Source organism: Cygnus atratus, chromosome Z, assembly GCF_013377495.2.
Source record: "Cygnus atratus isolate AKBS03 ecotype Queensland, Australia chromosome Z, CAtr_DNAZoo_HiC_assembly, whole genome shotgun sequence".
Taxonomy (NCBI): domain Eukaryota; kingdom Metazoa; phylum Chordata; class Aves; order Anseriformes; family Anatidae; genus Cygnus; species Cygnus atratus.
Genome location: NC_066396.1, coordinates 36886140 through 36903371, shown reverse-complemented (window position 1 = coordinate 36903371; position 17232 = coordinate 36886140). Strand labels below are relative to the sequence as shown.

The following is a 17232-nucleotide window of genomic DNA, read 5'->3' as shown; positions in this document are numbered from 1 at the left end:
TGACAATTTCTTGTAGAGTACAATAATCCATTGTTTCACAGGTTTCTAGTAGAATGATTTGATTATTTATGATGATCTGTAATAGAATACAGGCCAGTTTTTCCCTCTGCTACAACAGAAAGGACTGTGATGATTCCTACGAGCAGAGGACAGCTGTTTTGCTGAATCAAAACACAGGAAGCTGGAGATCAATGTGAAAAACAAAGTAAAATCATGTGTGTATGTATAAATGTACTTATGTACACGTATTTTTGTATTTGATGTATGTGTATACACACAAAAAAGTATGCATGCATATACATATACACACACCCAAACACACATAGAACATTCCATCAGGTTTAGATTTTAAAGGCATCAGAGGAAACTGAATATTGAGTCTAACCGACAACAATGCACCAAAGAATAGCTTCTCATTTGTATAATGAGCAGATAGTGTGAACCACATAAAAAGTTTACACAGACAAGCACTGGATGTGTGCCTCTGACAGCACAAATGTCTTTGTAGCATGCAGAATTTGATACACCTGACAAAATAAAAACCACCATGTATACTAAGCCCCTGCTAAATTCTCCATAACATAAGGAAAGGAAGAAAGAACACATCAACAGCCTTTGCCAATAAAACATTTACTTAACTCCATCCAGCACTGACAGGTGCTCGGCAGTTGCGTGTGCCTTTCTGCTGGCTGCTAATCTCATATATATGTTCTTTTAAAGACACTGTGCACACAGCAGTGCAAAGCCCCGGAGCAAACCTGGATGTAAATTTGGCTGGGAATAAGATGGAACAGCAGACTAAGACTCTAAAATAGTCAAGAGAATAAAAAGCATCAGTATTGAAATGAACCAAGCACAAACCATCAATTTAATAAGCTACTGAGGCTGCAGACATTTTAAACGCAAAGACTTCTATGTTTGGGATAAACCCTACTTTGCAGTCCATAGTGGATGTGGTTTGAACTGTGGCAGCTTGAGGAAAGAAATGCCAAAAGTATGCATATAAAGGGTTCCTAGGTAATCTACCAGCACTTACCATAGCAACTAACCATTTAAGTTGGTTTACCACATGGAAAAAAAAAAACTAAGAATGGCGTGGAAATGGGGCAGAGCTTTTTTAACAAACTAAGAATGGCGTGGAAATGGGGCAGAGCTCTTTTAACATTTGAACTCTACTTTTATTTCTAAGGTTAGCTCAGTCTAAAATATCCTGATTTACACTCACTTTTTTTCCTTATGTAAAAATGGTATTAATATTTAACTTCCCCATGTACTGCTGATACTGCAACAACTCTTCGTGGATCACGATTTCAATATTTTTTTGTCCACAAGCCACAGCTAAATTGAAGGGAAAGTTTCATTATGTCTCAGTGTTCAGATTCTCACAGTCTATAGCACAGGTGCTTTTGCTTTTTTGTTAACAATGCAGATTGCTCCCTTGACCCCAAATTGAAGGTCCTTTGGAGGACAGTGGATTACAGAAATTATTCATACTATAAAAATGTACTTACAAAACCTTTACTAGGAATCTGTAACCAACTACTGTAAACTGAGCACAGTCAGCTTCACCACAGCAAGATCCTAGGAGTAATCCAACCTCAAACAACAACAACTAAGTCACAAGGACAGAAAGGGTCTTTTTTTTTTTTTTTTTTTCCTAAACACGTGATTTCTTCAGGATTTCACTGCAGTTTACTCACACCTAAACTCACCTTTGGCTCAGACTGATCAAGAGAAATCTCAGCCTAGAACTGATTCTTTGAGGCAAGAAGGAGTGAAAAACTTGAATAGCATGGTTTCTGCAACCTCTGTGCTGAGCTCACCAGCATAATGCACCACAGGTGTAGCACCAGTTAGAAGGTTCGGCTAAAAATGACACTAGCATTCTCTAGAAAGAGGACGAGAAGGCTTAGTGCAGAAATCCAGTTATCTTCCAAAAGTCAGAAGAGACACAAAGTCAACTTTATAAGGTTGGGAGAGTTGAGTGGAAACACTTTCCCTAACATTTTTGACTTTCCATTTCTAAGTTTAACGCCCAGTTCCTTTTCCCCCACAACAGCTGCATTCTCCCAGTATGTTGGACAGGCCAGCTATCTCAGAACTACAGTGTGAGATGTAGGCATTATATTTGCAGAGTTTTGTAAGAGGAAATAGCTGTGAAGTTAGGTAAAGTGATTTCTTTTTTAGCGGACATGGAAACAAAACCCATCATCTGTAATTCCTACCCAGAACTTAATGGCAGTTCCATATGAATAATCAGTTATTTGGACAGGCTGATTAGGAAGTTATTCCTCCACCTCTTATCATTATGCAAGTTACTGCCATTTTTCTCCCCATGGTACACACAACAAACCAGGCAATGCCATGACTTCTGAGGTTCTCCAGTTTCAAGTTCAAAGCATCAGCCTAAAATTCTACCAGGTTCCACTCACATGCAGAGGATAGACTATAAATTCTTCCTTCAGAGTCAAACCCACACAGTCACTGCTAAGATGAAAGCAATACAGAAGGGCAGGGCACAGTCAGCCCTCAATGTCACAGCCTCTTTGAAAATACAGTCATTCACAGAGCCACTCCTCTTCCACTGGATTTTCAAGGAAAAAGCAAAGACTGACAAGAAGTTGACAAAAGGCACGAAATCAAGTAAACAAACGCTACCTTGCTGAGGGAATTAGGTTGAGAGCTCCATGAAGAACATAGTCGAGCTCGGCATGGTTCTCTACAACAAGTGCCACCAACCCCTCGGAGCAGGCTGTTCTCAAAGCAACATTTTCACTGCAGCACTTCTCCCAGAGCAAGTTCAGAGCAGGAGTCTGAAATCAGAAGTATGAGATGAGCAATAAAAAGGCTGACATTCATTTCTCTTTTCATTTCAAACACACTTTTAAGTAAAAACCTGCTCAACAGCTTCCCCTGAAGTCTTAGAGATCACAAAGAGAAGCTGGGATACAGGTTCTTCACCTAAAAAGGGCTTCCTCAGGACGATTCCCATGTTTCCTGTCCAAAATTACCTATATTCTCAGTATGGACAGGACTCTCTCAAAAAAGAATAAGGTGGAAGAATTTTTCAGCTGTGCAGGTAAGCTAGCATCCATTTTACTTTCCTTGAAAAATTAACTTGTAATTAGAGACATCTCAGGAACTGCTACGTCAAGCAGTGTCTATAGCAGGGTGTTGTGCAAACAGCTAGAGGCAGGCATGCAAACAGCCATAGAGGTAAGTTGCCTTTATTCACCAAGTGAAGCCTTCAGTTCTCTCCATTTGCTAGTAATGACAAAGATTTGGCATTATTTACTAAACCCACTGTCTGTTTTGATGATAAATTTTCATTTATGAGTTGGTTTACTGACTTTGTGGTTTCTGAATGGAGAAACAAGGAAAATAAACGTTTTTAATCAACTGAATACTGCAAAATCCTTCTAAAAAAAATGAGCATATAATATTAAGGGGAACCATCTTCTATTTCTTACTGTTTTAAAAGGTGTTCCTATGTTTCAGTTCAATAACTTCATGGGGCAGCAGAAGGGAAGAGTCAGCTTTTAGCTCAAGACATAATGTCACTTAGGAATACGACAATGCTCAGGAATTTGTAGGAGCTACTGTTGGAGAAACTATGCACCTCAAACACTCCGTCACATCAAAACTCAGCTCCTTTCAGGTTTGATTTTGGGTTTGCTTGTTTGGGCCTAGGGGGTGTTGTTAATAGTTCAGACTAGAAGGAAAAATCCACAGGCTTTTTTCCTGCTCATTTCTGTACAAATCAGCTTCTGGAGAGGACAAATGGAGGAAACCTTACTTAAGACCTCTCCTACACTGCTGTGACACCAGCATTTCACATCTCTCACTTAAGAAGACAGACCCACCATGTTCTCTCAAAGAAATGTGAGCTTTACGTAGCTAATATGAAAGAAAACACCAGTACAGCCACATGAAAGGATATTCTTTATGAAATACCTATTCTGATGTAATTTTTTTTTTTTTTTTTTTTTTTACTCAAATGGCATTATCTCCCCACGTGACACTTCACTTCTGGTAATGTAAATAAACTTAAACAAAACTTCTTTCAATTGAGCATACCTAGATGTTGCTATTTGGCAAAATTTAGGCTTCTGCCTTCTAATCCAGAAGACTTCGCCACCACCTGTATGCCCAGACACGTATTGCCAACATACTTTACTTAACTTACTTAGGGTTTCTTGAAATTACAGAACAGAAATCCACCGAAAAATGTAAGCATCTATGTATAGAAAATAAAGAAGTTGAAGAATGGCACATACCTGGTGAGATGCCTGCTTGATCTTCCCTGAAGAAACATTTTCTTTCAGTACTGCAGCAATCAGATGACCCACAGCCTAAAAGAGATAAGTAAAAAGCACACACAGATGAAACATTATTTTTCACCCCACTGGTAGGAAGAATTTATACTTCTGTTGCCTATGATCATGATTTGAAACACCGTACTTATACTAGTATGGAAGATGAAATACATCTTAGAGTCAAATAACCCCCTAATACTGCCATACTTTTTACATCTTACAAGATTACTATTAGGTATATCCTCAGGAATTGCAGGTATTTTAACGTATCAACTGTAACAGACATTTACAGCTCCACCACTGCACAGATCTCAGTGTACTTTGCAGCACTGACCATCTGTATATCCTTTACTATACAAGGTATTGGAAGCAAGAGAAGAAACAAGAGAACACATGTAAGAAACTTCTGCAGCACAGGTTTAGCAAAACACTGACGATGAACATAGCCTCATAGCTTAAGCCCTTTACATACCCTACAGCACACCTACTGCCAGAAATGTTTCATTCACTTTAAACAAGACATTTGGATTTAACTGTATTCCTCATAAAGCTATTCTGTGGTGTAGAAATCATGAACAATACTCATTTAAATTTTCAAGGTTCTCCACAAAAATGTTCTTGAGACCAGGGCTTCAATTCTAAAAACAGTGTTTGTTCATTTGAGCAGTAAGAAAATAAATTTCTCATTCTATTTCAATAGAAGAAATATCTGATTTCCTCAAACTGCCTTTAAAATGTAAATATAGACTTAAACCTTAAATAAATTTCAAATGCTTCAGGGTGTTTGGATCTCGACTTTTGTTTTCTCTCTAATGCTTTATTCTGTCTTGCTTCATAATCATTGATACAGCTACACAGACAAGCTTTTCTGAGACAGGCAGAAAGACATCTTTTCATAGTAAGCAAATAAAAATGTTGCAGATTATCAATGTACCCAGAATAACAGCGGCATCTGCTCTCCTGCAGTAAGCACTGATATTTACTTTTGGAAAAAAAGTGAACTAGGAAGCCAAGATGAAAAAAACAAAACAAAAAACAAAAACATCAGTAACATTTCTATTTCACTAGCGTATAGAAAGACAAACAGAGATTTTAAATGATTCCAGGTTTTTTCTCCCTTCAGGATTTATTTACACCTCCTTTAGATGCTAGCTGCTAGCCTGACATGACAAACTCCAAGAGAGCAGGTCACATTTCCAGGAACAATGTCACTATAAGCCTTCGTAGACTACAGGGACTATGCCTTTCAAAGGTTTTGATATGTACTCTGATATATTTGACTAAAAAAAAAATAATTATTTACTAAGAGAATGCTTTATTATCCAAGAATCTTACTGTTGTGAAAACAAAGTGAGTAAGTAGAACGAAGTCACATCTTTGTTTCGCTGCAGCTATCCCATTGCAAAAGCAACAACATGCTCCCCAGGTAAATTAGATCTTTTCTTAGAGAACTTAACAAGCAAATCTTCTATTATTTTTCTTTTTCCTGCTCATAAGGAACTTCAGAAAATGAATTCACACCTGCATCCTTAAAACCACTTTTATTACACTGGGGAAAAAAAAGGTTATTAACAAAGAGCCTTTTGGAGTACATATATATACATATAGAGTACACGTGGAGTACAGTATATACACAGAAAAGTCAAAACAAAGATTAGCCCATTACATTCCAAGAACTTGATTTATCAGTAAAAGTTTTTGTCCCAGAAAACTGCTCAAGTCCATCACTTTGCTGATCTTTTGTCTGTGCAGGCTACATGCTTTGCAGAGCAGATGTCTGATGACAGCTGGAAGATTATGGTGTGCTTTTGAGCAGTCAAAGAATAGAAGTGCAAGCTAGAGAAATGACCAAAGCACAGCACAAACTCCTTAATGATGAACAGCTGTAGCGATAAACCAAGAGACAGCAGTAGTGAAAAACCAAGAAATATCAGCAATACTTATACCAAAGGAAGTTCTGAAAACTGGTTAAAAGATACCGAGTCCTACTCACCAAGGCTAGACAACATGAACTCATCTGCAGTACAAGACACTTTGCTAGACTGAAGATGAACTCTGGCAATTAAGTGAAGAAGGTATGTCCCTGAAAGCTAATCTGTTTGCAAGTGGACTTCTTTGTCTCTCTTTCAAACTCAATCACTGTAAATCAATGCAACCTCAGCTAAACTGAAAAGGCAGAGGAACCATGTTGCCCAGTCTGAATTCACATCAACTAAATCCATCAAATAATTGGCTGCAAATTTAATCCTGAATTCAAAATAAAATAGGAAGAAGCAGATAATGCGGGAAGCTAGCTCTGATTCTATAGCTAAAGGGAAGGATTTAAAATACTGAAATAAGAAATGATTGAAACTGTAAAGATCTACTGAAAAATAGACGTAATAGGTCTATTAAGCAATAGACCTAATAACAAAACTTACTACTTTCTTCCTTGCTGTCCACCAAAAATACTATGGTAAACACTTGATTTAAATTAGAAAGTTATAGGTGGATATGATCAGAAGCCAACAGAAAGAGCTGAAAATAACAGCATTTTGGTCTGCTGATGACAGCGGAACTGCACAGTTATTGAGGACACAAGACTGCAGTAATTCAACATCAGTTCTCATCAGACAGGAGAAAAATATGTCATACAATCACAGAATGCTTTGGGTTGGAAGAGACCTTAAAGATCATCTAGTTCCAACCTCCCTGCCACGGGCAGGGATGTCACCCACTAAATCAGGTTGCCCAGGGCCTCCTCGTCCAACCTGGTCTTGAACACCTCCAGGGATGGGGCATCCACAGCTGCTCTGGGGAACCAGTTCCTGTGCCTTATCACCCTCTGAGTGAAGAATTTACTCCCAACCTCTGATCTAAATCTCTCCCCTTTTAGTTTAAGACCATTCCCCCTTGTCCTATCACTCCACTCCCTGACAAAGGGCCCCTCCCCAGCTTTCCTCTAAGCACCCTTTAGGTACTGGAAGGCCACTAGTAAGGTCTTCCCAGAGCCTTCTCTTCTCCAGGCTGAGACACCCAGAACACTTGAAAATAACCTACTTTTATGGTTTTCTGGCCTTGCAGATAAAAACTCATTCTCACCACCTTCTGAGAGCCAGGCAGCAGGACATGAAACAAAGGTTTCTACAGACAATGCAATTTATTTAATGTTTTAAAAAATAAAAATTACCTGTGACTGAATAACTGCATTAGGAAATTCAAACCTCTTCTTGATGTCGTCTGACATTTTGGCTATGTCATGTGACACTAAATCATACTCTGCAACAGAGATTAAAAAAAAATGTGTTTGGGACTATGTTTGCTATTTGCCAGAAAATTTGCTCAGGTGTTTGTTTACACATAACAGCAGGTGTAAGCATTACATCTTTTTCTTCCCCCTAAGCATACCACATTACTTTGTTTTATGGCTTAAACCCAGGAAATGCTGAATACTTAGTGCTCTCGTCTGAAGAATGAGTGATCAATATGTCTTAAAGATGAAGCAAATACACAGTTCTGCATGGTTCCACAGTTCCACATGTGTACTCTGAGAGCATATACTTAAGAATGCCCTCAAGGGCATTAACTTCATTGACTTAATAATGGGACAGCTCAGGAGCGTTCTGTTTCTAAAATATTATTTAAAATGCAAAAACCTCCATATATTTTTCAAGTATTTCATGCAAAAACAGAAGTAAACAAACAAAAAACCCACCTGTAAGACTTTAAATAGTAACTGTAGTTAGGAGCTGGAAGACTTGAAAAAAACTTTCCAGAGTTCTCTAGAAGTTGGAGTATGCAGACACCTGCAAGCACACAGGAACCTAAATCGGAGAGAAATCAGAACTCAGTTTACCTGGTTGCACACCACTGACATTGATGAAAAACTGCAAACATTAAAATATTTCAGTTCGTTGTAAACACACCTTCAGTAGCTTTGAATAGCTTTTTTAGAAAAAATACAAAAACCTAGCACTTGCTAAAAAGCTAATTTTAACGCTTAGCTATAAGAACCAAGATAAAATATGCATGCACTCTATTCCAATTTCAAGACATGCTATTGGTGCAATGCATTCAGAATATTGCCACCAATTTTCCAAAAGACTGTATCAAACAATCTGGAAACATGCAAACGCATGATGTGCCGCAACAAATTCCATTCACAGCAATAAAACTGAAAAATAATATTTACCATCTCAATGAATATAAAATTCCTGGCATTTAAGCAGCTAAAGAAACGACATCTGAAGTTAAGCTGAAAGGGCTCAGCTGTTTTAGCCTCCCCTTGTATGCCTTGTGCTCCAGCTCCCTGACCATCCTGATGGCCTCTACTGGATGTAGCCCAGTGTCCTTCTTGTGCTGGGGCACCTAAATCTGGATATAGCACTCACGATGCTGTCTCACAAGTACCTGATAGAGAGGAACAATCACGGTCACAGACGTCACATTCTTACTAACACACTCTGAGATGAAGCCAGCCTTCCATGCTGCTACCCTGCACTGCTGACTCATGTTCAACTCGGCATCTGCTAAGACCGAGTGCCCCAGGGCCTTTTCTGTAGACCTGCTTCCTAGTCAGCCGCTGCCTGTATCAGTGTATGGGATTGCTCCATTCCAGATGCAGGACCCTGTACTGCACCATGCTGAATTGCCAAATGTTCCTGTCAGCCCACTTCTCCAAACCGTCCAGGTCCTTCCAAAAAACAGCCTGCTTACCAGTCCTTCGAATACTCCCTGCAATTTGACGTCAGCCACAAAGCCATGGAGTGCACTCCACCCCATCGCCCAGACCATTAATGAAGACAGTCAGCAGTACCGGGCCCCCCAGCTGATCCCTGCGGGGCAGCATCGCTGGACAGCCTGGTGCACTTTGCACCCCTTGGGCCCGGCTGCCTAGCCAGTTTTCCACCAAACATGCTACCCACTTACCCAGGACATACCTCACAAACTGGTGATAGGGAGACAACAGAAGACGTTTTCAAAGGTCTTGGTACAGCGTACAACATCCTGCTTGTTCACAGCACCAGTAACTTCATTAGAGAAAGCAATGAGGTTGGTCATGGGAGCATGATCTGTCCTTGGTAAATCCATGCTGACTGCATGCAGTCACCGTCTCCTTCCTGCATTTAAAAATGGTTTCTACAAGGGCATACTGCCTAACGTTCCCAGGGACCGAAATGATGCTGACTAGACTATGGTTCCCTGGATCCTTCTCCTCCTTCACATCCCCAAAAATGTGTTCCAGGAGCACACTGAGTGACCTTCCCATAGACTGAAGTGAGGCTGACATGGCTACAGTTCTCCAGGCTGCTGAGCTCCCCTAACTTCCACCCCTTTTAAAGGTTAAGAAGAGCAACTTCACAAGGGCCTCAACCAGCTCTTTTAGCATTATAAAAATGTCCTGCTTTCCCTTGGTCAGTCATTTACTATGGGTGTGACCCTGGGGGCTCCTCTTGCTGCTGCTGCTGTCCTGTGCAACGTTCAACTCCAGCTCAGCCTTGGCTTCTCTGACAGCATCTCTGTATGACCAAGCAATATTTCTAAACCGTGCCTTCGTAGCCTGTGCCTGCTTCTCCCTCCTGCATACTGCTCGTTTCACACTGGAGCTCCCTCTTTAGCCTCCCAGTACATCTGGTTGGTCTCCTGAACATTAGCATCATCCCTTCTTGCTCCTGAAGGACACTACGCTTATAGCTCTGCCAGCTGTCCTGAGCTCCTTTACCCTGCAGTGCTACCTCCCACAGGATCCTACCCACATGACCTTGAATACATCAAAATCTGCTCTCCTGAAGTTCAGGGTCTGTACTCTGCTACTCGCCTTCCCCATCCCAGTTGCTGGGCTCTAGCCATTTACAGCTAAAGGTAGCACACGGAAATGCAATCTCACTGTAGAAAGAGGAATAAAGTCACATCCTCAGTTGAACAAATATTTGCATAGTTTCTGATCTGAATTTTGTAAATGGGAAACTGGTGAATCAAAAATAAAGATGACACCCTGCACACTACTGCAAAACTTAGACGGCAACGCAATTGTAAAACATTGTGGAAAATGCAGGAATCCCGTGCATCCAACTCTTAATGGCATTTTTGGAAGGCATATCAGAAACACGCAGTATTTAGAGACCTGACAAGCTAGAAATCTAGTGCTATCACCATTAACTACAAAGAGAACTTCAAGCATCACAGTAACATCGCCATTCAACAAAGCACACCTGCCCATTCTGAAAGACACTGTTGAGCAGGCATGGAATTGCTTACAGGCTTAATGCTAAGCTGAAGGGCTTTTTTTTTTTTTTTTTTTTTTTTAAGAAATCACACAAGAATTAGAAATCATAAAATATATGAGGGCTGTAACATTTAATGTTCAAGTACTGTGAATAAAAAGAACAAAATAAAGCTTATTTTTAACAAATTGCTTTATTTTACTCCCCAAGATTTTTTTTTATTTTGCACAGGCACAAAAACCAGAAAGTTTTTCATCTCCCGGACATACTTAATAGAATGTCTCTTTGTAACCAGGCTGTTACGTGAGTGCTATTATTTCACACTAGTACAACATATACATGAAATGCTATTTTACAGTCCAACTAACCTATGCATATGATTTCATAGTTATTCACCTCCACAAAAAGAAGCCTTTCTTCTCACTGTGCATTACTTGGAACACCTAATTCCCTTCTGCTGACTTTGCGCCCCTAAATAAACAGATGATGGAAGATCATCACCTGCAGTGTTGTCTTAGTATCATTGACATCTCACCGTTCTGACAAGAGGCAAGAAGTTGACAGGTTAACCTTTTAGTAAATTTAGAAATGATCCAAAAAGGAAAATCATAAGGAAGTAGGACCCAGTCAAAAGTTAGTGGCTACTATCCTTTGAAAGCTTTGGAAGAGAGGCATTTTTATTATATATTTGTTAGCATTTGGTAGTTAACCAAACTTAGCAGTTCAAGACTTTAATCAGAAAATGGTTAGGAACTGCTAAATATGCTCTTGAATCAGGCACACCTTCCCAGCATGACTTTTATTCATTTATATCCCACTTCTCCACGTATCATTTCCAGTTTTCCCATTACAAGAAAACCCTCACAGAAATGTCACACAATAATTTATGCATGCTGAGAGTGATGACATAACGAGACAAAAAAAGAAGAACACATTTAGGAGAAGAACAGCTGCTGTAGATAGTAACTGAAGAGCCAAAGGCAGCCAAAATCTTGCTGCAGACACTTCCATTCATGATTTATAAAATGGAACTTCAGCACTACCTAAACCTAGAGTTAATTAAAAACAAACAGAAAAACACCTCCACTACTGCCAAAAAGCCTTTTTTCTTAAGCTAGTGCCTTGCTTTTTGTCACTGAAGATCTAAAAGCTATCAAGATTAGGTCAAGACAAATGCTGTGAAAATAAAGAAGTGAAGCAAGAAGGTAAGGTTTCTTCCATACTTCAGTTTCCATACTTTAATTTGGTGAGCACTTGCTATTAATAAAAAAATTTGAGCAACTGCTTCTTCACCTTTTGGGAAAAATGGTTACTGCCCACTCTTGTCAGCATGCCAAGCCACTTTTATAGACAGGACTAAGTATCAGTTTTTCGTGCAACTCCTTCCTCTCCCATGAATGGCAAAACTGCCACACAATAATCCCAACAACTGGAAAAGCAACCGCAAAGAGTGTTTCCTATTTTTATCAGGCTTCTGCCACAAAAATAAGGAGGGCCAGGCTCATGATAGTTGACAGAAGTCTCTACGGCCTATCAGAAACAGCCCTGAAAAGCACTTACAAATTCTACCCCAGCCTACAACCTTTGGGACAGTGCTGCTTCTCAAAAAACACCTAGCAGAATCTCTTTTAACATTAACAACTCCTGTAGCATTGTTTTCCCCATGTTACAGCTGACACGGATTGTTAGCATTATACAAAACACAACCCTTGCAAAGGAAGCATCAACACCATGAAACAAATCCATCCATATCCAAAACAGGTTCAATGGGAGCCGATCTTTCTCATTTCCCTGTCTCCAGAAAAAAAAAAAATAAAATAATAATAATAATAATACAGGAATGCTACGAAAGGGAATAACTACCTTGCAGATTGTTAGAGCAACCCTCTCCTAACAGGCTACAAAGTACCATGCCAAAACAGCTGGTCTCAGCTGGGTGCGATACAGTAGCCACTAAGTATCCCCCAAACTTTCCCTGTGTAGGTCAGCAGCCTACCTTGCTAAGTTGTAACTAATTACATTTTGCTTGTCCTGAGGTGTTTTTTTGTTTGTTTGGCCTAAGTTGTTTTTCTCCTATCAGCATTGCTGAAGAGACACTTTACACTATCAACCAGGTAAAACACCCACCAGTGTGTCTCCAACACACTGGCACAAACACACAGATGGACTAATGAAAGAAAAAAAAAAGACAAAAAAAAAAAAGACATGAATAGGCAAAGGGACTCCTGCTTTGTTTTCCTAACAGAGAATCACTGAATATCCGAGCTGGAAGGGAGCCACCAGGATCATCAGGTCCAACTCTGGGGTCCCCAACATAATCAGTATGAAAATCCTAATGCTAAGTACAAGCAGTACTAGTGCAGCTGAGCCAGAGCAGGGTTACCTTGGTATCACACCTTCAGATCTGGCCCATGCCAGTTTGCTAAAAGTCTTTATTACAAGTTAAGCTAAACTAAACAACAAAATGCAGTTAACCGTCACTCAGACCACATTTAGTGCGTTTTGCTTATTATTAAGGACTCACGACCCAAACTGGTGTTCCTCCCAAGCCAGAGCACGAGGACACACGTGCATACTGTCAAACACTGCCCCTGCTCACACGTGCCACATCCACAGCACTTACACCAGAGGAAAGCCTCAGAAAACCTGGCCGTGCTGGTCCTGCCGTGCTGGTCGTGCTGGCTCCTGCGATACCTAGCGCACACTGACCCTTGGCAGCAGGGTGGGCCCGCTCGCACTGCGGGAAGACAAGGATGAGCTGCAGAACTACATCCCAATGTGTTATTACGGTCATGTGTAAAGGCCCAGAGTAAGGAAGAGCGAGTCGTCTGAATGAAAACAGCTCCAACAGTCACTAACGTTGCAGGATTTAAGCTGGGGCGGGTTTGGCAGCACCAGCCCCATATCCTGTCCCGTGCCCTGTAAGGCCTCAGGCACTCAGAGGCAGCACACAGAGGCCTGCCAGCCGGCCGCAGGAGCAAAGGAGACAAAATTCGGTCCCCCACACACCCGCTAACAGCCAAAGACAGCACAAAGGCGGGCGCGCAGCACTTCACGGCTTCTCGAATTTACTTGTCGGGGCTCCCTGCTCTTGTTTCGGGTCGCTCGTTCACCGTAAAGCGCTGAGTAACGGCGGCAGCCGCCACGACTCCGCGCCTGCCCACGGCCGTGCCTGCACCGCCCCGGCCTCCTCCCGCTTCCTCACCCCACCTCAGCTCACCTCGCCCGGCCCGGCCCCGGCACCCGGTGCCCGGTACCGGCCAGCTCCCGGCGGCGGGGCCCGGCAGCGTGCGGCGGCGACAGCCCCGGCGGCCGACGGCGGCTGCGCGGAGGCCGGCGCCTGCGCCCCGGCTCGGGGTGGTGCCCGCCCCGCCTTGAGGGGAGGGAGGTTGGGGCCGCAAGGGGCTGCGGGGAGCGAGGGATGGTGTTTCGGTGCGTGAAGGTCGGCACGGAAAGTGTCGGGACCCGTGGGTGCCTGGATGGGCGGCACTCATCGGCAGCACCGCGCCCTGTGCAGGCACTGCCCGGCAGTGCTCGCAGCCGGGTAAATCTGCCTTGTTTTCACACAGTGCTGTCACAGAATCGTAGAGTCACTGGCGTTGGAAAGACCTCCAAGATCATCTGGTCCAACCGTCCCCCTACCACCAATGTCACCCACTAAACCATGTCCCTAAGCACCACGTCCAACCTTTCCTTAAACACCCACAGGGACGGTGACTCCACCAGTTCCCTGGGCAACCTGTTCCAATGCCTGACTGCGCTTTCTGAGAAGAAATGTCGTAGTGGGACGGTGCCAAGCCACCACGATGCCTCACCACCATGACACCTCACCACCACAATGCCTCATGGCTGACCCATGGTGGTGGCACCTCAAGGGCAAGATGGCTTCCCCAGGGAGCTTCCCCAAGAAGCTGCATCAACAGAGCTTGGCCCCCGGCCCAGGCACTGGCCCACATAGGCACTGCGGGTCCAGGATTTTGCGTGGGACGTGGTGGAGTGAATTCTTGAATTCTACCAGGGAGCGTGAATTCTGCCAGTCTTCTGGTAGGTTGGTGCCTGTCAATCCAAAGTTAAATGCAGGCTTAACTCCAAAGACTTACACAGAAACAATAACAATAAGTTTTACACAGAAACAGTAAGACAACAATAAACAATAATAACAACAATATAATAACAACAATAATAAACTTACACAGAAACAATAAGATTTCTCGGGTTGAAAAGGGTAAGGGAGTTCGTGATACGTTCTCTAAACATGGAAATTAACATCTTCAACAGATTCAAAATTACTGCAGAATGAGTCTCTTCAACCTTCTAAACGGTTTGAGAGGAACAATGATCAGAATGCTATGCAGAAATCAGGAAGAGACTGGACATGAAGAAAAAATGTTTTCCTTTTTCCTTTTTTAGACACCTTTCTCATTTACAGATCCTTCCAGACCTCAGAGAGAAGAATGGCTTAGTTTAAGCTCCGCTGTGACGGGTTTTGGCAACCCCAGTGTTACTAACAAGTTGAAAGCTCCACACAGCTAAGACAGCTGAGGGGTTGTATTCTCAGTTAAGATTGCTATTTAAACACAAAACAGCACTTTATTCCTCAACATGGAAGCAACAGGAAACTTCTGCAAGACATGTCATTAATAACATCAAAATGAATTTCTCTAGAATTTTCGTAAGAAAAAGCAAAAATCACAAATGCTTTGAGAGAAGTTATTTTGGAAAGGACTATATTATTCTGCAAAGTAACTCAAGGGTATGTACTGCAAATTGGTTTGAGTTGAAGGTAGTAAAATGCCAACAAACGTGAAACAGAAGTAAATGTAAGTAAGTCTATCCAATTTTTAAACAGTTGCTTAGATAGGCATTGCTTAGAATCTTAATTTATTGAGACCAGGTTCACCAATAAAAGCTATACACAGTTTTCCAGAATCCCAAAGGTCCTGTCCTATGGAACTGGTGGGAATGCACATACTGGTGTTTCAAGAGCTAGAAAAAGCCCAAAAAGCACCCAGAGGACAAAACTATATTTTCCTGAGCTGCCTACGTGTGTACATGCACAATGAAGATCAGTCAGATGCCTTAGATTGTGTAGACTTTTGTTTTGTCTACGTGACTTCACAGTAATTTTTTTTTTTTTTTGCAAGTGGTGTGTACAATTATTTGTAGTGTGGCTTTGGGCTTGTTATACTGAGCCCACAATGGGCTCACAACTTACCTTGCTGCTGAAACTGCCATACCCCAAGATCACCTGAAAGGTCGTGTAGGCCCTTTCACAGTGGGTACATTTCAGTCTGTCTCCAGGTAACCTTTAGCAATGGCATGAATCAAAAATCATTCAGTCTCCTCTTCCCAATTCCTCCTTTCTGCCTCGTGCGGGGAGCATCTCACCATTGACCAGTTGGTTCGTTATTGTTCTGTTTGCTTAGAACGTGTGATGCTTCAGTTCTCATTTTCTCCATTTAGTTCTTGTATCACGGCAGGACATTCATGGCCCTGATTTATGCCTTCTGGTACTCTGTTGTGTCAGTAGTATAAATGACAACTAGACCCAAAGCCTGTTAAATTGGTCTATGAAATCATTGAATCTTAAATATGTTTAAAAAAAAAAAACATTTAATGGTGTTTTATAAGTAAGTATAAATGGATGTACAACATTCAAGGTGTGTACTTAGGAAGTCTTTATTATTTAGTCAGGGTTGAGAAATAAAATCTGAGCAGAGAGTGAAAAGCCTGTACAGTGGACCAAGTAATAATTTTGGACATTGCTAGTTTTCCTAAAAACAGAAAAAAGGCATAATGGACTTGACTTTCTTGAACGATTTCAGGCCTTTATGTGCGGACCAGATTAAGTTGTGGGAATTTTAATGTGGGTTTGCCCCATCACAGTAAGTTTATCTCTGCGAAGGGGTTGCATTGCCAAGCATTTTTCCTGTGGAAGAGGGCACTCAAGTTCGCTGCCACTGCGTGGGGGGCCAAATAGCAGGCAGAGACGGTGTGGGGCTCTTTTTGCCTCTCCGTATGGAACAACCAACAACAGATGGCTTAATAAAATAGTTGTTTTAATAATATAGAATAAAAAGAGGAATACAGATAGGAAGTAATCTCACATCCCTTCAGACGGTAGAAATTCTGCATTCATGCAGATTCAAGTCTGAGATGGATTTTCCTGCAGGGCACTGCACAAATCCCATCTATGGAGAGGATTTCCTCCTTTTTGGTTGTTGAAGCTATTATATAGTATTCTTTCAAGAAAACAGCTATGCTCAAAGCAATTGTTTGCGTGAGAACTTTCTGCTGTGCTTGAGGTAAGGGCAAGGCCGTGCAGGTGACAGTCACTGGCACCAACTGGGAGCTGCCTGCAGGCTTCTATGGTACAATGGGCTGGCTGAGGTTGTCCTTTGGCCAGGGGACCTGTGCAGCACAAGGCGGGCCTAAAGGCCATGTTGAACATGCAGCACAGCACAGGTCTGCACCTACTGAGGCCAGATGTTACGCGGCTCACCGACTTACCAATGTACAGTGGTCTCTGGTCAGGATCACTGCATTCCACTCCTTAATTCATGTAGAATCACAGAATGGTTGGGATTGGAAGAGACCTTAAAGATCATCTAATTCCAATCCCTCTGCCATGAGCAGGGACACCTTCCACGTACCCATCACCTTTCCCAACAACGTTGTAAATTACAGAATATATAGTAATATGCAGCCTTCTT

The 17232-nt window shown here is 41.9% G+C and overlaps 1 protein-coding gene across 1 annotated transcript in view; it reads right to left on the bottom strand.

Annotated features, from left to right (window-relative positions):
* The window catches only part of FOCAD (focadhesin), a 116883-nt gene extending 103037 nt beyond the window's left edge, over nt 1-13846 (bottom strand). Inside the window, 5 exon segments of the mRNA XM_050716575.1 lie at nt 2659-2813; nt 4278-4352; nt 7486-7574; nt 8011-8119; nt 13740-13846. Coding sequence (XP_050572532.1) covers nt 2659-2813; nt 4278-4352; nt 7486-7542 — 287 coding nt within the window. The 5' untranslated portion in view covers nt 7543-7574; nt 8011-8119; nt 13740-13846.
* Between the last annotated feature and the right edge of the window lie 3386 nt (nt 13847-17232).